This window comes from Electrophorus electricus, chromosome 6 (genome assembly GCF_013358815.1).
Source record: "Electrophorus electricus isolate fEleEle1 chromosome 6, fEleEle1.pri, whole genome shotgun sequence".
NCBI lineage: Eukaryota > Metazoa > Chordata > Actinopteri > Gymnotiformes > Gymnotidae > Electrophorus > Electrophorus electricus.
The window spans coordinates 15636065-15661468 of NC_049540.1; the positions used below are offsets into that span (position 1 = coordinate 15636065).

Below are 25404 nucleotides of genomic sequence, written 5' to 3' on the forward strand. Positions count from 1 at the left end.
TTTCAGTGCACGTAGGCCATAGTGGAGAAGATATGTTTTGGTCTGACCCGCCTTTGCCAGGAGCCGTTTAGAAAACCATGGTCTCACTACTTCTTGGATACCTTTTGTGGATTTCAAATTCAGACCAATTCTTTTTATCTTGTTTGTTATCAGGAAACTGAATTTGGAATGGAACATACCAAAGATATTGGTCTTTACAGTGAGGGAGAGGTGGGTGTTGTTCTTCAGAATGTCCATAGCTTTGGAGTAGGAGATGTTCTCGAAGTTCTGACCATTAATCTCCATTATCTGTGAGGAAGACAGGTAGCATCAAGCAACCAGAATAAATTCTTCATTTACATAAAAATGTTAAATCTTTTTTTATACTGCAGTGGCATTTTCTATTCACAAGACACCTTTAGAAACATTACATACATACATTGTATAATGCATACACAAAAACACACACCCTTTGTTGCAACATCTATAACCATACTTCTCTTCACAGTAAAAATAAAGTATCACCAATACATCATACAACTAACAGAGCTGTTACTGAAATTATATTTCACTAAACATACATATAAAACATGTTCTCCTTTATAGTATGATATACATGGACTGCAAACTAAGAAATCAAAGCTATCAAAGGTGAGGAAGAGAAAAGGGCAATATGTGTGAAAAATACTTTGAGGTGAGATGAGCAACCAAAGAAAGAAAGACATCCATACCAGACTCCACTACAAATAATAAACCCCCAACCACCACTGTCTTGTTTGTTCCCATTTAGTCGACCACAGAGAGCTCTCGTACGAGCGTGTGCTCTCACATCACCTGGTCTCCGCGCTTCAGGCCAGCCTCAGCAGCTTTGCTGCCCTCCTCCACCGACTCGACGAAGATGCCGAAGGCCCTCTCGCTGCCGCCCTGCAGGCTGAAGTGCAGCGGTGCCTCTCGCGATGCCTTCTGCAGTGTCACCTGCCGCCACTTTGCTTTGGCCGCACAGGCGATGTTAAGCAGCCTCAGGTGACCTTTCATTTTCTGAGTGGGGGCAGTCGAGAGAGAGAGCTGTGTCTGGGGTCAACATGTGCGATTCTGTTACTGTAGGATTCATGTGTGTAAGAAAACTATGCATCCCGATTTATCTTAGCTTTTACGTTTTTTTTGTTTTATTAAAATGACTTGGCTGAGGTCAACAATGCACCGGATATGTTCTTACCGCTTCATCCAACAGCTTCTCGAAATCCTCTAGAAACTGCGTCATAGAAGGGTTTCCTTCAAAATCATTAAAATGATTGTTCACCCACAACAACACTATTCGTGTGACCTGCATGAGGGAAGAGAATAATTGCCGTGTTTCTGTCACAACAAACAATGCAAATTAGGATCATTTCCATCAGGTGAGAATGAGGTCTACTAAGCGCCAGGGGAAAAACAGAGTTTGGATGTTTAAACCCTTACTGTTATTGGGAAAGCTTGTATGTCAGCTCATATGAAAGCATGTTTAGTGAGTTCTGAAGCAAGATGGCAGAGGTGCCAACAGGTCACTTTCATGTGTGAACAAACAGTTCCCATAAGCCATAGCAGAGCCTATACCCAACAGTTACAAAGGAGTGTTCGACAGCTTAATGGAAAGATATGCGGCTGGAGGTCCTTAACCCTTTGCTGTTTAATTCTGGCATGTCTAAATGGAAAGAGAGCTTTTGTGGTTCCCAGCCACCTTTGCTTAATTAGAAAATACCATAAGAAAAGTCTTTATTTCCCTGAATCATTTTAACTTTTGTATATAAAAAATAAGCATCCTATTATATTAAATCATTGTTTTGACTATGATTATATATTATAATATATAATTATAATATAACCTCACATAATGAACGCAGGCAGGATGAACCGAGGGCAAAAGAATTTTGCTAAAGAAACTATAAATGAGTTATCACGTCTGTCTGCTCCTAATTTTGCTGTATGTACCTCAGTGTCAAAGCAGGAAGGAAACAAAATCAATTAAATATTTTTTTCTCTTTTTCTCTTGCATACACATAACCTTGCGCGCGCCACCCACACACACCCACACACACCACACTCACCGTGTCTCTGAGGCTGTCTACTTTGAACCACTCTAGTAGCTTCCTGCCTACTTCCATAGGGCTGGATAGGAACGTGCGGTAGGTGAGGAGGAAGTCCTCGATGTAGGTCGGGTCCACCACTGAAGGCTCCTCTACTAAGTGCATGATCAACCTCTCTGGAGTACCCTGAATCAGCCCAGGCAAATGCGATTTAATGCGTGTCAAACTCGCAGTTAACAAACTCGCATTCTAGACACAAAACAAAGCTTTACAGCATAACTACTGACAAAACTGTAAAGAAACTGAAGACAGCAACAAGGACTTCAGAAGAGTAAAGAACATTAAGAGTTTTATTTACTAAAGGATTATATAAGACCAAAAATGCTGGACTGCTAACTTGGAGTATAGATGCCAAAAGCGAATCTGGATTACAGGAGTGGTATTTAGGTGCCATATGATAAAACCAACAGAAGGGGAAGGAAATAGAATGCCTTCACAATGTTGTACAAAGAAATGTACTTGTATTTGTTCAATTCCAAGTACTTGCAATCCTGTGTGGTGTTTGATAAAATAACAGAAAGACGGAACACAAGCTGAGAGGTAGTGGGGAATTTCAGTCCTTGCAGAACTGAAATGATCACAGGCAAAATAATACATATAGTTTCACTATTACCATCACAAAGTTACTCCATCTATACAAGACCTCATGATGTTAGACTAAAACTAGTTCATACTACAATATTCTCAGATGCATTGGGAAACTCAGAAATCATGAGATGTCATTGTGCTCCCTCAAATTCTTCAGCTCTGTGTAACACACTTTTTCAAAGCCTAAACAGAATAGATTCCCGTGTTTCTCTAAAAAAAAAAAAAAAAAAAAAAAAAAAAAATTATTTACACGTGTGAACAGGCACTCTTACTGAATCAATACGTAGCCATACACAGGCAGACTGCTTTGACTGCTAAAGCAATGTGATGACAGAAAAATATGCAGTGTTGGCCATTCTGATGTAATTTCTGTAAAGAAAGTCATATACTCTATACATGAACTCCACTGAAACTAGTGAGTAGTTTGAGGATCAGAATGCAACAGCTGCTTCTGACAGTTACACAAAGAACTACTGCCTAGCAGAAGAAGAAAAGCTTTATGCACAGCAGAACACTGTGCAGAAACAAATGTCAAACTGCATTTGATCAAAAGCAAAGCGATTTTTTTTTAATAGAGCATTATATCCCATTGCAGGGAATCCTGCACGAGGATGTACTGAAGGAATCATAGCCCACAAAATGCTGCAAAGAGAACCACCGGGGACTAGCTACGACATGCTAGGTCCCTCAAACCAGCCTTCTACTATCCGGGTTAGTGGGGCGAAGTGTTGCGCAGGGCCAACAAGAGCCGGTAGAGCGCACTCACCTTGATGACAATGTGGCCCTTGCGTGTGCCGCTGCGGTCCAGCTCGCGGTGCTCTTTCACCATGACAATCTCTCCTGCCTCCTCCACCTTGTGCGTATTCCGCTCAACGTGGTTGAGGATGCGCCAGTAGTCCTCTTGGGCGATGCACACAAACTGGTCAACAATGACATATGGCAAGTGAGTAAGCTTGTGATAGAGCAGCGTGTTGCAGGGCACCAGATGTGGGCGCTCCAGTAACAGCATGGCCAAGTCATGGTGGCAGCACATGGAACTGCTCTCTGGGGGAGGGGGGCACTCTCTGGGGGAACAGAGAGCTTGGCTGAGGCAGCTTGACTGAGGCGCTGGCGCAGACAAATGCGCCTCAGGCCAGGAGAGGAAGTGAAGATGAAGGAACTGGGCAGCTCACAGAAGCTAAGAATGACTCTGTCAAAGCTTAGAGGAGACCGCGGCGTCCGCCTGACTATATTAGGTGCTGTTGACATGTTCCTGCTTTGGCTGGCTATAACACAACGCTTTGCTTTTGTCCTCTGCTGACTAACGATATTGTCATTGTTCTCCTCTTCCCCCCCCCCCCCTTTGAATACATAATTTATGGGGGAAATTTCTGAGACTAAGGCAACATATGTGGTAGAAGGTTCAATGCTAATGAAGAGAAAATTGAGTTCATTTTGTTTACTATGACAAGTTTAATTTTTATGGTCCCGCCTCATTGACCGGACTAAGGTAAAGTGCCTGCCACGGACTTGGCCACTGCTTCTTTTCCTGCCAAAATGGCTTTACAGTAATGTCCATGAGCCATCGCAGCGAGGGGGACTTACCTGGCAGTCGTCGCCTCTGGTGCGCACCTCACCGCTCATGTACTGCTTGTCCAGGGAAGCAGAGATGCCAAAGCTGTTACCCATGCACAGGCTCTCAGCACGGCCGTCTGCGTGGCTGATCTCCACTGAACCGTTCAGGATCACGTACCACAGGTCCAGCTTGGAGAAAAACACCAAAGAGCCCCAACCCAGCCCCACCCAAGACTGGTTACCAAGCACCAGCAGAGTGCGCGTGGTCCACCATGGACCATGTCTTACACATGCATTCAAAACCTCACATAATGAACGCAGGCAGGATGAACCGAGGGCAAAGAATTCATAACTGAAAACTCTCTTCCTGAAGGTGTCTGCTGGAGACATACGTACTGACCACAAACATGCTAATGAAAATATTTCAGCCTGCCACAAGTTAGAATGTCACACTTGCTGTATTTTAAGGCAGGACACAGATTACACTGACTAAGGCTGTGTGTTACAGTGTGTGTTTTAGTCATTTGGTCACCATGTGTTTGTGTGTGTGTGTGTGTGTAAAAATGTGATAAACATTTAACATAAAATGTGATCATTTTTTGTTCACTTTGTTTCACATTTTTACATTGATGTCATTTAGCTGACTTTATACAAACTGACTTACAATTATGGATGAACACAACTAATTGAGTAATTGAGGGTTAAGGGTGGTTTGGCTTGAAATGGCAACCTTCTGATTACTTTGTCTATGCAGTTTCTCATCACAGACACACGCACACACCACACAATATGCCCGATGTACCAACACAAGTTTGAAGAGATGAGCCAAACCCTGTAACCGTCCATCATGCAGCAAGCAGCTGTGTGCCCTCCCGCCCTCCCACTGTGAGAGAAACCCCAGCTGGTCGTGTTGGGGAATCGTTGCAGTGGCACCTGACCTCGTACTACGTGTGGCGGGGAGCAGGCTTGGCTGGGCCGCCTCAGACAGATTCCCTTTCATTTGAGGATGTAACGTAATTAATTAGCCTGCTTCATGAGTGAGTGTGCAGCGTGCATGTGCAGGAGGAGGCCTGGCCAAGTGTGACAAAGCCACACAACTTTATTTCCACAGTACCCACACTCAGGCTCACGACAAAGGAAAAAGCACTACAGTTAAAACACTGAGCCACATTTGTATTGTGGTAGTAAGTAAAGCACAACCTCTGTTAATAGTGGTATTTAAGGCATTCCCTATGTATGTATGTATGTGTGAGAAACCAAGAGACTGAAGTGTACTTACTAAAATAGTGGAGGCTTGAGATATGAAAGCAAGAAATGAGGTGGTGAACTTTTCTTGGCACTCACCTCTTGTTTGTCACGTAGCATAACTGTGCCTGCCTGCTCCACCACCTCAAATACCATAACTGTGCACAGCTCCCTCCTCACAGACATGGTCATGTTGGCAAAGGCAGGCAGCTGATGCATAAATTCCAGGAGCTGTTCTGTATGTGAAACAACATGGGGGTGAGTAATAGAGAAAGAGAAAGAGAGCGTGAGATATGGGACAATGTTTCAGTGAAGGAAAGATGTATGGCTGTTATTCCCATTAACACCTGCGACTACATCAACATTTGCATATTACAGCCTTGTGTTCCAAAATAGGTTCTTCAGAAATGACTGTGGTTCTCTAAATGCCTACAAACCAGACAGGCTTAAAAAGAGAATTTCAACACCTGCTAAGTAGGAACATGCCCGTGTTCTCTTCGCAGTACTCTAATAAAGTCAACTATTTGATGAGCAAATCGATAGCAGGAACTGGCAGTATTCGGCCTTAATGTTTATTCATGTTTAATGGGAGAAAGGCTGACCGATGTCATCGTCGTTGCGATCTGCGGGCTCCTTCTCCAGGCACTCACGCACCAGGTCCCTGCCAAGCAGAGGGTCCGAGGTGCGCTCGATGTCTTCGTCTTCCTCCTCTTCGTCCTCTGAGTCGACAGGGGCCTCGGGCAGCCCGGACAGGTCCACGTCACCCATCTCACTCTCAGTGGCCTGTGTGCACATGAGAATATAAACATCCCTGCTGTTCACGTATACTTTCATGTGTACTTTTGCACCCTTGATTGGTATGCAGACATGAAAGGGTTAACCTGGCTTTGGGACAAATCCTAAGAATTATTTGTCATGACATTATGATATGATATAGCCCATGAGTATCTAATGACATATGTAGACATCCTGGCTGGTGAGATATTCTACAGTTTTTTATGCAAAGACACTACATACATTTACAGTGAAAGAAAACAAAAGAAAAGGTTGAAAAAAACAGTACCTGGTAAATATCTGATAGGCTGCTGTACCTGGTAAATATCTGATAGGCTGCTGCTTCCCGAATCACTTGCAATGCTGCATCCTGATTGGCTGGGTGGCATATGCATCACCTGCTGATGGTCAGTTATGTGCATTAACTGCTGATGGTCAGTCAAGTGCATCTTGCTAAGGTCTCCAGGAAGCTTTAGAATCAAAACAAAAAGAGAAGAACTGTTAGCACAAGCGAGGTAAAGTGATGTGAATCTGCAAGTGGCCAACAGCAAGTGTCCAGTTGTGTAACTAGTGAGTTATTTGTGAGTGTTCATTGTGCCCCATTACATTACAGTTTTATGTGACCATCACTTCAACAGAGAGGATAGGGGAAATCAAAACCCATAAGAACAACAAGAACGCCACTAGCAAAGACATAAAATAACCAACCAAAAACAGAAATTAATATAAATAAAAGGCGTCCCCACAAGTTTCAAACATGACCATATTTCTTGCCGTGTTGAGTTACAGTATTTTGTGCTTGACAGGTGACCTATGAGGGCTACAAACTTCCCTGTGGGAGGAGTGACTGTAAATCTGAAGAGCAGCGAGTGTGCCACTCAATCTGTATTTCCCTGAACACGCCTCTGTCTATTATAGCTGAAGGAGCAGTGATGCACAGCTGTGACACTGGCCCCATCAAAGAGACAGCCAGGGACCCTGCCAGAGGAGTTAGTCGCAAGACTGTTTCAAAACTGGGGGGTGAGGTGAAGCTGAGATGTGCTATTAGCAGTCTGCTGAAATTTTCAGGATTAAAACAATCCCATGATACAGCACTGAAACAGTCATATAACGGTCATATGAATTATTAGCAGGACAAGCAGCAAAAATCGCTCTATATTATTTCAGAGTGTTGTAACAAGGAAAACAAAAGTTCACATGCAATCAACATACAATGCGAGTACACTGCTCGTACCATGAAATGATGCAATAAATCTAAAGCTGTGCACATTACACACACACATATTAAGAGCCCACACATATTAAGAACCCATTCTCAATACAGAACAACAGGCAAAGACCAATCAAGAAACCAGTCTACAATGTCCAAACGAGGCATTGCCACCCAAAGATGGACCTCTTTCAAGGTCAAAATCTGCTAGGCTGGAGGCCTCCAGTTCCCATGCAATATTGTAAGTGCTCAGACTATGGGTGTTACTACTATCTCCCCACCCAAACATGCCAAGGCCTACATAATGCCATTAAAAAGAGTAAAAAGAAAGCTCTCCCCACCAGTCCACCTTCACCTCTTCCTACGCGAAACACTAAAGCCACAAGCATGAATCGGTCACTGCTGCTATAGGACAGCCAGACCCAGGAAGGCCTAGCAGTCTGGCCCTGCTGGTCTGCAGCCATGTCATGCAGGACAAAGACCGAGTTTCACACAGTATGTCAGATGGGAACAGCAGCTTACGCACATAATGACAGGACAAAGCCCAAAAAGCCCAGACAGCAACATACTAGAATTACAGATAATAATTACGACAGTGGTTGCATGTGGAAGTACATTAGCCTTAGAGATTATAAACTTTGCTAAACATCTATTGACTGTTTTGCAGTGGTTACACAGCTGTGAGGAGTGAGGTTAAAACGAAACTCGGCACTCCTTAGAAAGCACAATGTCAGATATGGATTCTAAGTAGACACGTTGTTTTCCTTTTCATGGACTGTATTTTGACAAGTGTTTTCTCATTACCCTCTCAGCTCCAGTGAATCAGCTAATGACACTTGATTTCCAAAAGGTATTCTGAATCTTCCATCAGAGCCAAAATGGCAGATGCAGAAGATGGGCTAGCAGCTTGGACCCTTACCGAGGGTAGTGATGCTACCAAGATGGGCGTCATGCTTTCATCCTGTGCATGAACTTCAGGCATTCTCATAGGCTCGTAATGAAGGCATTTGAGAGAAGGGCGGCAAAAGGGAAGGACCTACTAATTGCTGTGGTCTCACTGTGCCAATTTGCAGAGCGGCGCTTAATTGCCGTCGACCACCCCCTCGGCTCTGGGGCTCTCCTGCTCACACCATGAATTAATGATTATGGCGAGGAATTAAATATAAATGTGCACTTCCCTTCTGCCATATTGCATAAACAAGCTCCACCTGGACCTGAAACTTCCTCAAACCACAGTCTTGTCAGAAAAGGAACCGCTAGTTTTACTGAGCTCTTGGCTGTCTGACTCACTCTTTCCACAAGTTTTCCTCGGTTCCCACAGGCGGAAAAAGTGAGCAGCAGTGGTCCTCTCAGCTGCCTTTCCTGAGAGGCAGCATGTAAGCGCTGCTTAGCGTGTGCTTCTTACCATCTGCTCCTTAGTGTGTGCTTTTTAGCATGTGCTGCTTAGCATGTGCTAGCTGATAATGAAGTGCGCTCTGTTGTGGCTCTTAAGGGCCCAGAATAGAGTGCTTTGACCGGCTGGTACATGGCACAGCAGGGCCCATCATTAAAACATGCCAGTGGGTCTGTATGGCGGCTGCCTCTGTGAGGGGCCGCGGGGCAGGGAGCAGCTGGATTAGGTGCTCTTCCAGGCCAGATACTTCTAAAGGCCACAGCATCTTCGTAGCTTTTACTCTGCCATTAGAGTTTCTCTGTCTTATCTCCCCATATTTAATCCATATGGTGGAGATGAACTCTTTTCACCTGCATGGATCAACCTCTGCCTGCATCATGGGGATAAAAGCTATTCTCCATTTATGTCAATCCTCATAGTGAGAAATCCAGGAGCTCTTGCCTGTGGATCTGAATCAGTTGTAGGAACAAGTCCTGAATCACAGTAAAACAAGGTAATATAAAAACATATAATGTCTTATCTATGGAATAGCAGTAGCGAACTCAAAGGGGACAAATCACCCCATGGTGACTGTTCCCAGTTAGATCTGCGGGCAGAGATCGATTTGCATTATTCATGCAGCCAGATGTTGCTTCACCTCTGTGTCATTTACAGAGCTAGACAAACATTTGCCAGGTTCACTGCGTCCTCTAGTCAGCGCCTTGCAAGTGTCTGACTACAACTCGTGTCCATCAGAGTGCTACAGTGTGTTACTCTCCCTGCTGACCGACAGGCAGTTCTAACGGACCCAGCAAAGCCACTCCATGAAGCTTTTCATTAATAAAAAAAAGCCCAGCGCCATCATTCAGGGTTCAGGCTTGTGAATCACGAGCGTGTTTGGGGCGCAGTAAAACAGGCCATTGACAGAAGGCAACTTATAACAGCCCCGGTGCAGCATGCAGGACTCCCATCACAGAAGACAATTACGCTAATAGCAGTCCAATTAGCATAACCCCTAATCGTTACCTCTACCTTCAACACTGCTATCTGAACAGGGCAGGATGTGGAGTGAACAGCAAGGCTGTTTACCATTTATTCTTAAGGGTGGAAAACAAGAACTGCCCTGCATGAAGCTGGCTATCTGTGATCACACAGAAAATCCCTTGCCAGGGGCCTTCTGCTGTGTTGATTTTCAAAACATCTGATGGAAGGATGGATGGATGGATGGATATAAAGGCATAGGACAAAGGTTTTGAGAGTTTACACATCCCCAAAAGAGAGAATTACAATTTCAATATCAGGCAGTCAGGAAATGGTGTCAGGGCAGTTAAGGCTATGAATTTTATCAGCCTGCAGATGTCAGTAATGCAAAATGCATAAATATTCAGTAGGAAGTCACAGCCCCACTGTTGCAGATCAGCTCTAAGCCTAACACAAGGCTGAGTAATTCCATTAATTTGATATACGGCAGCTGAAACCCACTTTTCAACAAGGAGCTGTGTTACTTCAGCCTCAAAATGGAAGCACACTGAATTAGTGAATGGAGGAAGAGGGTAGAAACATTCCCACTTCAGGACACACCAACCTTGGCTCATGCACAAAAAAAGGTCACACAAAGGAACCAGAGGAGTGGTCTCTGTCACCTGCCACCAAAAAGCCACCAGGAGACATCAGGCTGGCCAGTGTCACGGCCTCCTTCCTCGCTGACGGAGATCACTTGGGAAAGGACTCTCCAAAATTAGCCCCATAGTGCTCAGCTTTGATCAATGAAGGCCAGCGTATGCCGGATCTTAATGGGATTATAGGAGGACAGGAGCAGCTCAGACTCTTCTACATCCCATTAAACTCTGGCTGAACCAGAGCAAAGCGCATCCCAGAGTATCTTACCCAGAGCCCTGACCCACCCTCCCCGAAAACAGTGAGACTATCCAGCCGGATTCTCTTCATTAAGAGATTCATAAGAGAGATTAGAGCAGGAGATTGGGGGGTTGGGGGCTCCACTGTAACCCTTAGGCAGCTGAGTTGAAGCCAGCCGGAAGTAGGGAGTTGTAATGAATTGAGGTTGGAATTGGAGTTGACAGGTGTGAAGGCGAAGAAGCAGAGAAAACAGAGATGGAGAGAGAGAGACAGAGAATGGATATAGCCACCGATCAAGACAGGCTATGTGCCAGATGAACTAGAGCAGTTCACCAGAGCAAAATTGAAATGTTATCTGTACTTGGGTAGAAAGCAGACTGCAAACTAAGTGTCCGAAAATTATTGGGGGCATATTCGGCATTTCCAGTCTTTACAATTTACAGTTAACTTTCTATAATTCTCCCAATCAATAAGAAGCACTATTTATAAATCAAAAATGTTCAACCAAAAATCTCAAAACAGAAAGATTTTACTTACATAAGTGTTGTTACAGTCATGTATATCCAAAAACAGAAGACATATTAATAGACACAGTCCACCCCAGGTATATTAAGGTATATTAAGGAGCAGCTGAGAAAAAGTGAGTTCGTCAACTTTGAGAAGATCAAGACCATTGTCTTCAAGGAAATTCACTGTGTACATTCCACAACTGTGAGCTGTTCAAAAATGTAATGGTTGTGACATAGAGGAAGTGATTTGCTATGCACACATGCACGTTCATCCGCTTTCCTTCTAGTTTTTGACAAAAGTCCCTGAATTTTCTTTGCCATGGCAGATAATATTCTATTAAATCTAAGGGCAAAAACAGTATTAAGGGATTATGTTACATGCATTTGGAGATCATGTTACTACATGCAACAATAGTATTTACAGATTACATTAAAGAGCATTTAATGAAGAATAAAATTATTCTTTGTTAAATGCAAAACAAAGAATACAATAAAAACAAAAAAAATAAAAAATAAATAGTATACTTCAATGAAGTCCAAAAGAATAGCGAAAGGAACAGCACTGTTAGAGGGGAAACGGGGCCTTAGCTGTTCTGCCAGGAAAGCATGCCTTAGGTGTGAATATTCATGGAGTATACTGAGAGTGACCTGTGGCAGGCTGCCTGATCTGGTATGTCTAAGAGAACAAGAGCAAGCAGCCTACAGGTTACTCAAGAACGACAGATGCCAATAGCAAAGGACAACCGGTCAAAATCAGCTGTGGTTTCATGTTTGTGGCTGGCACTGTTTTTTTCACAAAAAACTGCGCGCTCTTAATGAAAGTGATTAAAAAGGACATACTTGTCCATCAATGAACAGCAGAATTTTAATGGTCACTGGTCTTAGAGGTGTTGTGTGGGGTGTTGATGGCCAGGAATCTTTACTGAGTGTGTCAAGATGATGTACCTTTATTTAGATGTTTAGGCATAGCCAGTGCCAGTATAGTGCCAGTGCAGTGGTAGATTGGAAACATATTAAAGACCTTGTGCCTTGTTCAAGTCCATTTGTTTCAGGTAAGCGAAACACAATGCAAGGATTGAGGGCCTGAGAGGAGCTCTGAATGATCACTGCATGAGAAACAGGATGGCGCAGTTCAGAAAGCAAGGTTAGGAGTGCCTCCGCCAGGTTGTGATACTTGCGGGGAGGCTAAATGCTCAAACCAGCCAAAGCGCTGGCCTTTGCGCCCCATGCCTGCACTCACAGATGCTTCCTGTCAGCTCTTTCACAGCCGATATGGGTCATGAGACAAGGCCTGAATAAGGGCCAAACCACTCAGGGGGTGGGGCGCCGTTTTCAGGGCCCTGATCTAGGCCGGCACATTTGTTTTGGCTCTCTGGATGGCAATAGTCATCGAGTGGCACGCAACATTGTTGACCTGCACGTTTTTCGGAAGCAAGGCTTAAGCACGCGCAAGGTCGTTTCCTGCTTCGCCCATCCTTCTGCCGGCTCTGGTCTGGACAAGCCAATGGGGATTTACGTTCCCTCTGTCTGACTACATGAACGAAAGTGAAGAAGGCCTTTCAAAGCAAACGGTGAGACTTAAATTGCCTAAGGGGGAATTTGGACCCACTGTGCTTTGAATTTACAGATGACAATATATAAGGACCCTTCACCTACAGCAGACAGGATAATCAATAACACAAAGATAATGGAGATAGCTAGTTATGTGAGAAGCAAGGCTGAAACATTAGCCCAATGGCTGAAGCAGAAGTGAGTAATTAGATGGTGAATGATGACATTAGGATGATATGGAAAGGGTTAGACGTAACAGGATTAGTTGCACCGATACTCATTGTATAGTCTGTCATGGGCAATTTAGTATTGACTACTAATAATTAAGAAAATCTCATATCCTATACCTCACGTTTAAAACTGTGGCAGTTTCTTTTTTATTATTAGGAAGAAATCACAGGGGAGACAGCAAAACACAGCGATCAATACAGTACGTAATAGGGTATCAAATATAGTCTGCTTTAAAGGTCTAGCCAGGAAGGTTTTACAGCACAAAACTGCTCATAAAGTGATAAAGCAAACAAAGAGAAAGAAAACAGAAAAAGTTGAGAGTAATCAATACAGTGTCATCAAAGATCAAACTAACAAATGCTGTTTGGTATTACAGATTTGATAAATACTGTTTGTTAATAAAGCAAATCAAAGATGGCATGGCACCACCAATACTTTTTCACAGTCCTAATTGTAAGTTTCAAAATGAATTAACTAAAAAAAGACATACTTATTTATCTTATCACTTTTGTCGATCATTTTCAGAGTGCAGTTATATTCAATACATCTCTTTCAAAGTCTGGTTCTATCATGCCAGTTCCAAAACCTACAATGTTTGTGCAAACAAAAACAATGCAATGCATTATTTAACTATGGCTCTTAACATCTGAATATTGGCCAAGCAGAGGTTGAGAGCTTTTAGCTGCCCTGCCCTGGGAGGTTTTGGGTGTCATCTGGACAGGAAGCCGAGGCGATAAGGATCAATGTACTATACATTAGGCCAGCCTCATTTTCCCTTCCAACTGTAAAATTATGAATTTTCAAAGCAAAAGCTGGTCTGTAATCGATGTCGAAGCTGCTTGAGCACGTTACCTTGAGCTGCTTAGTACTGACGCAGAGTGAAGGGAAACCTACAGGCTGAATCCTAACAAACTGGTATGAGACGGACAACAAGGACAGGTCTCAAGCACAACTTGCCCAAGGGTAAGACTTTGACCTTGTTTGGCAAGACATGCTGGGCAGCACTAAAGCCACATTATGACAATATAGGCAGCTGAGCCCATTCCAGGAGGATCTGTAGAGAATTTTGAAGCCACAAAAAAAAAAAAAAACAAAAAAAAAAAAAAACAACCTTGTTTTTTTTCTTATGTATATATTTTTGAAGCATTCACTTCAAAATTTTCAGTCACAGTGCCTACAAATATGCTCTCATTTCGTTATGACATTAAGCTTCTCTAAATCAAGATAAATCTGCCAATTTGAAGCAGGTAAGACTAAGAAAAAAGCTTTTCTGGTGGCTCACAGCTTAACTCCTGCCAAGGCGGAGACAATGAAAAACACTCAAGCATTTGACCACCTGAAAAAACATTCAGCCGGAACATCTGCACTGCCCATACAAGTGTTACCATATCTGCTCAGCAATATTACACATAAAGATTCCAGACAGTTCAGTGGAAGCTCTCGACAGGCCCTTTTAAAAGGTGCTAACCATTTTAATCACCACATACTTGAGTGTGGACTTCGCCATGTGGGTAAAAAGGGTACCAGTCATAAGCTGCAGGGATAACCGTCAAAATCAGGAGAGTAGGGACACAAGACCAACTTCGACTGATGGGTTTCTTGAGATGTAGACCGTAAATAAGAGGAAAATAGATGCTAATGGCTTTCAGGGCACCATTAACAGTGCTGCCAGGAGGTTCACTGCAAAGCCAAGTTCGAAGATGGCTGGACACCAGGAAATAAATGGAGATGCAAAAGCGCTGCTCCACACGCGGGCGCTGGGGAACGCGGCTGAAGAGTCATTACTGACCACTGAATTATGGATGAGGGCGGTCCTCCAATTCCTATAACAGACCTATCACAGTGGGGCACATAAATGAGAGGCTAGAACTCCTGACTAAACAGAATAAATGTTGTGTGTGTGTGTGTGTGTGTGTGTGTGTGTGTGTGTGTGTGTGTGTGTGTGTGTGTGTGTAGTTTTGCACGCACGTGCTCAGTTGAGTGTCAAATTCAAATTATGCTGGTTTTTTTTAGGACAAACCAGACGTGTGACAATGGGAAAGAAAATGTTTGATCATGCAGCAAATCTATATCAAATGAACACAACTTGTAAATAGTACATATATTGAAGTTGATGCAGCACATATTCTCATCACAGAGGCGTTTCAGCACAAACAACAGCTGACTGACCCAACTGCTATTTTAGCATGCATGTTAAATCAGTTCTATTTGGTTCCAGTGCCAAGTCAAAATGCGATTAACCTCCCTGGACCTGCTTCTGAAATGGCAAGCAATCCCTTAACTTCCAACAAGCAGCCTAACGTGACTACTTTCATAAGATTTATTTATTAATGCATGGCGAACAGATAATGGCTGCACGGTAAGGCTCACATTAACCAATTACCTCTCAGAGAAATGAGTCAACAACAACATAAAAATAAGAGAGTAATGAAAACATTTAATATTTCAAGACAACTGAAAGTACATTGAAATTTTTCAGCTTGTTAAGATTTGCAACAGTGACTTAAAATAATATTGTTAGAGTGACAAATTAGATGCTTTGATGGTTATTGTTGGGCTTGGCATGAAGGTCAGGATAGACTGACCCCCGAACTGCTTTGAAGGCATGTACGCAAGGCATTGTGAGAAAAGACGTCCTCCATCAATCATACTGAGGAAAAGTGCCTTATGTAGATATTGGTGATTACAATTAGAAGGATGTATGTGCCACTTCACATTCATTATTCTCAGCTAGTGAGAATTCAGAAGTGCTTTTGGAGCATATTTTTAAAGGCATCCATCTAAAATGCTTTTTTCTTCATGCTTTGGGTAAACAGTTTGCCATGGCATTTGCTTTTATTTATTGATTTGTTGTTGTTTTTTTTAATAACTAGGCACTCCGACTGTAGAACTCACTACAGGTTGTGTGAATTCTTCCAGTGAACTACTGAATCAAGTAACAGATTCAGATTTCAGATCAGAACTGGTTAAATTATTGTAATGATGGCTCTCAGCTGAGATCTTTGATCAGGTACACACCTGCAACAGGAAAGACCTGCTCTAAACCATCTACTCATCTACAACTATACTGGGAATATGGGGGTAAAACTGGATACATTTTTTTAATATAACATTCTGTCCTTGCAAATTTCTGTTATATACATATAAAGTCCAAAGGAATACAGTATATCATGCTGAAGTATGGAGTATGCTCTTTAATTTTAAATAAAATAGTAATCTTAATGTTAATTCAACTTTTAAGTGTTTATCTACACATTATTATTATTATTATTATTATTATTATTACTACTACTATTTAGTTACTTATTTGACTGAACATCACAGTGGCATGATTAATCTTTTATAATGTGATACACTAACAAATATGAACTAAACTTAAAGATGTGTATTACTCGCATTGAATGAATATAAACATTAAAACGGTGTATACATTTGCATAGTTTAAATCACTGAATGGTTTAGACCCAAGTGAAACACACAGGCTACTCTTTACATCCTTAGGCACACAAGCATTATGACATCACTTACTTTGGAGGACCATGGCTGCAAGCAGTTGGCATAGCAACGGACTAGGAAAGCCATTTCCCAAGCTGTGAGGGGAAAGTTTCCCCTTTCACCAGGCAGAAAGAGAAAAGGCAACACTAATCTCTGCTCTTCACCACGTTCCACCTGGATCTTCAGAAGAGCAAAAAATCTAAAAAAATCTCTAAAGATTGAGCTAATAGCATTAAAATAAATACTTCTGGAAAAAATGTGCAAGCCATGGGAGGGTTACTCGCAGGATTCATCCATTTCCACTGCAAATAATCACAAAGAAAAAAATGTTTTTCCAAAACATCGCATCAGTTGCAGGGATTCAGTCATTGATTTAACAGCTGGGCAGTCTCCACGCAAAAAGAGAAACAAGTCCTAGCAATCAAGTGTCCCCGAATTTAAAGAAAATAAATAAATAAATAGATAGATAGACAGACAGATAGAGTCCAGGTCTGGTACTGGCGAGGACCGCCAGCTCCACACTCTGGGCTGAGCCGCAGGAAAGTGGGCCGACTCCGGCAGCGCTCGCCTCCTGTGTAGCCGGAGCTCGTGCGCCACGCGGCAAACTCCGCACGCCGCAGCACTCCCGTTCCTGTGACTGCTGAGAGCGGCGGATGGTGTGGGGAGGGGAGGAGGGGGGTTGCGTACGCACGGACCTCTCCAGCTGTGGGGCCCGTCTGCCTGCTGCTGTACTCCAGCGCCCAGTGCACATCCCTGACACAGCTCCCCCAGGAGAAGCTCCCGTCCGCTGGACAAGTCGCAACATCTAACGGGCAGGGAGGGGAGGGGAGGGGGGGGGGAGCCTAGCAGAAAAAGAATGACATCACCTGTGAAGGGCGCATAAGGGAGGGAGCGAAGGAGGGAGCACCAGGGTGGGGTGCGGCGTGGGGGAGCCAGGGGAGGGAGGGAGACTGCATTAGAGCTATTGGCCGTCGGCTCGATGTTGGGGAGGGGGGGGGAGCATCTTTATCGATCAGACCGTATAAAGCCTGGTGTCTTTGGTATGCTTCATGCACATAAATAACACTGAAGCATAAATCACTTACAAAGAGAGAGCGAGATGCACAACAAAAAGCTGAAACTGCTCGCTAGGTTAATGCATCCCGTCCGCACAGAACGCAGTCCGTTTCCGCACTCTTTTGTGACAAGGACAAAGGCACACTTCTGCGGCGGCGTGGAAACTAAGCCAATGAGCAGGGACTAAATATAGACCTAAACATTGACTCCTGCTCCCCCCCCCACTCCTGTTTATATTCAAGTCGAGAGAAGGTGCTCCATAAAAGACTTGCAGGCTCCGAAACAGTCATACTGCTCACTTGCCTCTCTCACTCATCAATACCACGAGGTAAAGTGTGCCATGCCTGGATGGTGCTGGAGTGCTCAGATGCACACCTCTAAGTGGTCAGTAATGTGAACTCAGTCCTATTCTCAGGCTTGCTCGCCTTGCCTCTGACGCAAAAAAAAAAGAAAAGAAAAAAAGGATAAAGAATGACATCATCTTTTTCCGAGTGGGCCAATGGCAGCACAGCACATGGAGCTTCCCGAGGACTGTTGTGGAAGTGGAGACACCGAGAGCAGGGCGTCTCGGGGAGAGAGAGGGAAAGAGGAACTGCGTTTCTCTGTTTACTAGAGGATCCCCCACTTCCCAACTAAAAGAAAGGAAAGAGAGGTGCAGTCTGAAATGGAGGAGGACTGCTTTCTTTGATCTTTTATTTAGGGAGTGGAGGGGAGAAGGCCTGGGGGGGATAGGCAGGGTGTGAAAGACTCTGGCAGGCAGGACACAAAGGCACGTACCAGTTCAGTTAAATTCCAATTAAATTTTAAGTTCAAGCCCATCTGTTTAGAGGGGGGGGGGGGGGAAAAACAAACAAAAAAAAAAAACAGCCAGCTAATTTATGAATTTCAGCAGCTTTCCGAAACTAGTTAAGATGAATTTGAATATCTCAAAATGCAGCCTGAGGTCACAGATTAAGCAATGCTCAGTCTTTAAAATGCCTTGACCACTATGTTGATTCATTATCTTCAGTAAGATCTAATTTCAGGCAAAACTGTATATGGAACTCAAAAATACACAAGAGCAGAGGTTGCAAACAGATGACAGACAGGATGTGCATCCTGTGTGTCTGTGCGGTGCACAATGCTGTACTGTGCACAACTTCCCCTCATAAATCGGGTGCTCCTGTACATGCAAAAACACCAAGGCCACACAGTCTTGCAGCTCTAGATGTCCTTGCCTGGGCACAGCCAATTAACCTATGCAGAGTCAGCACGATGGGAAAGAAGCCATCCAGCGCTCATTCCATAACTGATTAATGCACTGCTGATAGAGACTAATGAGACCACAAATGCAGGAGACACAAGGAGCCCAGGGAAGACGGCTGTAGCAGGTGGGGGGGGGGTTGGTGGACGTCCCAGGGGTCTCATTGTCACCTCAGCACGGAGGAAAGTGACAGTGACAAGACGAGGGGTGAGGAGGGGTGGGTTCTAGTCTCGCCTCATGCCACAGCCCAGAGAGCTCACAACAATAACCCCAGGCTCCGTGAGGCGCACGTACAAGTGGGGCAGTGGCTTCCGGTTAATCAATCTCACAGTGCTAATTAAGAACATGGTAGGGACAGCTCACACAGCAAAAAAAAAAATCAAACTAAGCAAATTACTTGATTTGTTAAATGCTTTACTGCTCCCTCAAGAGCGTGCCCTTTCCTCCGTTAGGTGAAAGCACGTGTGCACACCTTGGTCACTACCTGCAATGCAAAAAGCCCCTGGGTAATTTTCCTTTTTGATTTTCAAACCAACACTTTATAGCATGTGACAGCAACATGGGTTTACGCAGAGAGGTATAATGGTGTTTATTGCTGGGGGCCAGACTCCAAGTCCCCAGTGCTCATGTCATTTTTTGGCTCAAACTCACCTTTTCCTGCTACGAAATAAGAAGAATGAGAGGAAGTGTCTGTATTATGTACACATCTCAGCTTCAGCTCCAGTCCTGCTTCCTGCCATTTTTCCAAGCCCCACATGCTCACTTCCTCAGGGTCAGGGGTGCAGGAGGGCTGCTTCAGGGCCTCAAAGGGCAGAGCAGCCCCACAGGAGGATCAGTACCTGTCTGCCATATGCTTCGCCTGCTCTGCCAGGCAGAGGCGCTGGTAAAGCAAGCTGCCCGTGAGGGCGGTTGGGGTGCGTGGCACTAAGTGGGCTTAAAATACAAGCTGTCCCCAGAGATCTGGGAACGGAGGGGGGCAGAGAGGCCATCTTGGCTACCGTGATGTAATCACTGTAAAATTAGCCTTCCGGCGGCTTAGGCTGCATCAGCTAGAGACGCGGCGGAGAGGGACAGAGCAGTTGGGGCTCTTGAGCATGATGCATGGCACCGCTGGGTGCTCTCCTCACATGCAGGTCAACGTAACTCATTAACTTCTGTACCCCTTCACTGCAAGGCTTTTGGCATTCTGCTGCACTTAAGGATCTGGGGACCTGAACATAAGTCGAGAGAAGGACACTGAAAGAAAAAGGAAGCAATTCAGCCTTTAATCACCAATTACTCGGGAGATGGCGTGAAGAAGCTCTGCCTCCCTGCCTGCATCCAGGCGGTATCAGACACCTTTCACACCACCCCTCACCAGCTCCACGAAGGGCTTTGTAAAACTGGCTCTGAAATTCACCTGCACAACGTAACCCAAGCCTCAATTGGACAAACGCATTATTGTGGGGAAGGGATGCTGTTAACAACATGGGTGGCTTTCAGACTTGATGAAGCCACAACTGGAGTGTGTGAGTGTTACAAAGAGAATGGAACCACATGCAGGTCCACCTGCCACACTACTTCAAACAGTAGGAGAACACTTAGGTCACTACAGAGTGCAACTGTGCATGGGAAATCTTGCAAGGTTAATAATGACACTATAATGATGTCATGGGACATAATGACCTCTGAGTCAGAACTGTTCCATAACCATCATGAAATTAACGTATTGCCTAAACAGTGAGGTGAATCACAGGTATGAGCTCAAAGATGAGAAGATGTAATCAACCGCAGGCTGTTGCCTAAAACTACCGTTTTGTACTGTTAAACTTACCGTTATTTGATTTAAGGATAAACCTAGCCATATTATTAACACTGTTTCTAATATTTCAGCTTCCAACAGAAGCTCTATGGCACCCAGGAGGCTGGCTGGGGAGTACTGGGAGCTGGTGCAGAACTAGGACACAGACAGCTATAAGGTCTGGACAGAACTCTAACGACTTGGATGTTACTTCTTTGTTTGACGCCATTTCTCGAGAAAGACAGCCCAGACGTCTTGCACGATTTCAGGAAGCATGCCACCACAAACCCCCTTCCGGCCTACATCACCTTATGTGACTTTCATATATAAAAACGGTCTTCAGTATCTGTTTCTTCAAACCATTGCACAACAAATGTTTGTAGCAACCAATGTCTTCCTAACAATAGTGTGAGTCAATCATGACTCAGGGAGAAAGTGTGATTGCAAGTGTGATTTAGGTTATCTGTACAATTTTTTAAATTGTCATCACCATTGCTTTAAGCAAAAACAAATTGTCTGACAATGTGATGGGACACTGTTATGTACTAAATTCTGTGCATGTATCAAGTAGATGAAACTGCAGTGTGACATTTAGGATCCCGCACAGGCTGCAGGTAAGCAGGAGTCCCCTGACATTCTGGAGATAGGCATGTGTAAATCCCCTGTATGTGACAAACCTAAACCTAATTTAGAGCCAGTGTAGGTTGAAATATGTGATTATCTGACCTGGGCCTCACATCTCTGTTGTGCCACATGAGAGTACTGAGGGCAAGCTGTTTTCTACAGAATTAACATATTGAGCAATTTGGAACTGCCCGATTAGAACCCATGACCTTTTTTTATTTTATTTTTTTATTTTTTTTCCCGCTCCAGCTTCAAACATTCCTGTAAGTAAGCATCAATAAAAACCAGAACAAAGACACAGGCCTCATATAAAACAAAGAAAAGAAAAAGAAATGAAAGAAACCAAAGTTCATTATTACCTGCCTGTCTGCATAATTCTGGTGGTTATGGTGAGAGCAGCACAGCGCCATGGTGGGATAGAGAAAGACAATGCGAGAGAAACAATGTTCTGTCACCCTAATGAAACGTTCACATGTCCAACGTGCACACATTGCTTATATTGCACAGGCTTAGCACTTGAGAGCATGGCAGACCCTGAATTACACATGGCATGCTCCCCTCTCTGACGCCATGCTGCAGAGGGCGGAGCAAGCATACAGAGCAATACGACTGTTTACAGCGAAGCATGGCCTGGAGAGATTACCAAGGACTGTAACTGAAACACTCAAAATGGATGTTATCATCAGGTGGGAAGTTTCCACAGCTACTGGAAAAAGCATACCCAGCACTGATGAGGCTGTGCTACTCTGTTACTCAAGGAATATACTAAAAACTTGAGATATTTTGCAGTTGGAACACCTAAACATTATTCATGGTCTTGAAATAAATAAACAGATAAAACTGAGCATCATCAAATGAGCTTCTCTGTATAAAAAAATAAATAAAAATTTTATAAAATATCCTCTCAAAGGAAGCCAGGGAATCACTAAATACTTCTTCCACCTCCTTTAGAGCTAATTTTCATCTATTAGATGTTATTTTCGTGCCATAGCAACCTCAATATTCTTACACACACAAAATATTTACCTTCCTCTTTTTGTACTGCACTTTAATTAACCCAAGGGATTTGCATCAAAGTCAAGTAGTAGAGGGCAGAGACTCACGGTGGGCGCACCGGAAGCCGGCTCATGGATGTCCGTGACCAGCACGCGCTCCCCTCGAGGGTTGACCCGGCAAAAGCGTCTGCGGGAGCTGCGCTGCGAGCCCTCCCTCCCTAGCACGGCGTCTTCGCCATCGCTGGCATTCTCCACCTGTGGGGCACCAGAGTCAGCAAGGTCCTGTGGTTCCTGGTTGAACATCCAGCTCTTCCATAGCACTGAGAGCCGGTGCAAGCGGAGCAGGTTCATGGGGCTAGGCGTGGAGGCGCAGGGTCCCGCGCGGAAGCACTCGCTGGCCTGACTAACGGAACGCGGTGAGGGCTCTATGGCTCCAGGGCTCGCGCTACCAATGAGGCAGCGAGCTGAGAGAAAGGCATTTTCTTTTATGGAGAAGCACTGTTAGGCAGCAGAACTTAACAGTGAGGCTACCATTTCCTGCAGGAAACCGTAAATACGCAAATATACTCTCTAAAAAAAGAGGCTCAGAAACAGGGCTTGGCAAAGAAACTACACAAAATGCCCTGTGTTATGGCTGGTGTGTCTGTTTTTAAAATGAAAACTGATTTGACAGGACTAGATGAAATTAATTTAAAGTCCTTGAATATTTGTTTGTACATGGCAGGTGAGTTACATTAAAATCAAGTTTCTACAATGTAACATCAAATGAAACCAACTGAGAATGTGAAAGTGGCCACCACCACAGCAGAAAAGCCAGCAAGAGCTGAAATGAAGTGCACTGAAGACAACTCTGGGCCCAACAGCAAAACTGTGTCCTCGTCTCCCCCGTACCACTACACAATCCCTGCCAAATAAAACCAACATTTACTTCCTTTTCACCAATAACAGATGTAAAATAATGCATGCAGAGCGAACACTTACTACTACGAAGCAAACACTGGTACTACTGACTGCCTTACTGGACTAGTGTTTCAGCCTGAAGAAACTTGTCGATACCAGTTGCAGTACGTGCCCTGGAATTTTCAATTCCAGCAGCCAGGCCACATTAAGGGTAGTGATTTGCATATGGGAGACGTGGCCTAGGTCCTAGATCAGCTGAAGAGACCCTTTCTACCCGCGTCTACAAGTTTGGCAGCAGTCGCGTGAAAATGGCAGTGTACGAGTCAGGAAGGAAAGGAAGGAACTCCAGTTTGAGGAACTGTCATATTGGAGTGGCCAAGCCATCTATCAGGGTGGGACACACAATCAGGGGCAGGAACGGAACGGCAGCGGGATGACAGGAACAGCTGCCTCCTCATCCAGCCATCCATCAGCGCACAAGTGTGTCTGCTAAAAACATGGCGTGCGGATGCAGGGAGGGAGCGGGAAAGGGGAGGAGAGAGAGAGAGAGAGAGAGAGAGAGAGAGAGAGAGAGAGAAAGGGCGGGGCCACACATATGTCTGTATGCATGGAAGAAATCACACATACAGACAAAGCAAGCCAAAGAAAGATACGGTAAAATCTATAAGTGACATCACATTTTTAATTTTGCAAGAGACAGCAAGTAGACCACAGCGCATGAGGTCATCACAGATCAGCAGATTTAGAGATTTTGCTCTGTTCATTTCCTGTAGAGGAACAAAACAGAGGACAGCAGATGTCATTAGGATTGTTTAGGGTGAATTTTTAAAAGAAGTTAGAAGGAGCAGATGCATGCTTGTAGGAGAAGAGGGGTGGTGTCCCAGAGGGATTTGGTGAGCCACACCCATTTGTAGCCTGTAAAAACAGGAGAACGTGAACTCCACTTAAGGACCTCAAGCACTGGGCTGCAATGGACACAGCGCGCACAAGCCCTAGGTGACGGGCATGAATGCCGCAGCATTCTGTGTTATAACTAATAATTAGCGATAGTCAGTTTGTGTCTGAACAGTATGCCTTTGGGTTTGCACTGTCAGTCAGCAGTTTGCAGCAGTGCAGGTAATAATGCCGTTTAATACCTTTAACTTAAAAGGCTGATAGCACACCTTCAATACCTGGTCCAAATTAGAACGCAAGTCCTATGTGTTTAGACAGGCATTGCATATCTTTTTAAAAAGGCACACATATCTGAGCCAAGTAAGAGTCAATAATTCCTGCGTTTGCGGCTCAAACAAGCCGATATGTTGCAAATCATACTGCGACCTGAAGACCAGGAGGAAATCACAGCAGCTAATGTGAAGCTCACGTGTCCTCTCGTGTGCCTGGTGCACTGTTCGCCAGGACTGTTCTCACAGCAAGGGTCTCCCGTTCCCTGTCAGCTAGGCGCATGCGCATGACGTCAGCCGAAGCAAGGGCACCAAGCTGTTTCCTGAAGGTGGCCGTCTCCCGGTCAGTGGCCCTGGGCTGGTGAAGCTCTCCCTAACGAGCACATCTAAAGCAGCTTGGTTTGCTCCAACGTGCCATCTGGCTGGTATGTGGCCAAGCTGGTCAAAGCCAGTCCCACTGGACACATCAACACAGCTGCCACAGCTGTACTCAGGAACGCACCCATGCCCCACGCCTTCCAGTCGACAACACGCTTAAACATTGTTTGCAGTTGGGGTTCATCCTACAACCTCGGATTCGAAAATGGAAGGTTTTACTCACCACGATCATTTCTGACGGCTGCAGAACGATGCATTCACAGCCTCTTCTCCCGCCCTGCTGTTGGCCAAAGCTATGAGAAGATAAAGAGAGTGAGAGCAGGCAGCCATTGGGCCTCCACCAGTGCCTGCTTGGTTTATCTTATGACATCAGGCAGAACTGCTGTTGACAAGAGAACTTAAAAAGACTATCAAAATGTCAGGCTGGATACTTGGCTTTAGGATATGTTCAGATGACAAAGTAATGCAGGTTCAGGAGTTTTCCTATAGGGAAGCCTAAAATGACATTCCGTTGTGGTCAGTAATAATGGACTGCAAAATGAGAAGTGAAATTTAAGTGACTACTCCTGATGTAAATGATTGAAACCCCCAGTTTTTATGTCGTCTTCATCTGCAGTTTGACTTCTTTCTTCTGTTCATTCTGTAATTCCAAATACAGTTCAGCTATTTGTGAGCAATCTGATTAGGCCAAGAATATCCATGTTCAAATTTGTCCCATCAAAACTCCCTGGAAAACTGGGTGTGTCTTTATGAGCACTGCACAGGGCTGAGAATGGC

General features: G+C 44.4%; 1 protein-coding gene across 1 annotated transcript in view; it reads right to left on the reverse strand.

The window, feature by feature from the left end:
* rapgef6 (Rap guanine nucleotide exchange factor (GEF) 6) overlaps positions 1–25404 on the reverse strand; it is a 60586-nt gene that overhangs the window by 22326 nt on the left and 12856 nt on the right. Inside the window, exons 5-15 of the mRNA XM_035526973.1 lie at positions 24851–24920; positions 22295–22441; positions 6581–6733; positions 6092–6272; positions 5589–5725; positions 4275–4433; positions 3457–3609; positions 2064–2228; positions 1196–1303; positions 814–1017; positions 180–288 (exon numbers count right to left, since the gene is read on the reverse strand). Coding sequence (XP_035382866.1) covers positions 180–288; positions 814–1017; positions 1196–1303; positions 2064–2228; positions 3457–3609; positions 4275–4433; positions 5589–5725; positions 6092–6272; positions 6581–6733; positions 22295–22441; positions 24851–24920 — 1586 coding nt within the window. The remainder of the gene's footprint in view (positions 1–179; positions 289–813; positions 1018–1195; positions 1304–2063; positions 2229–3456; positions 3610–4274; positions 4434–5588; positions 5726–6091; positions 6273–6580; positions 6734–22294; positions 22442–24850; positions 24921–25404) is intronic.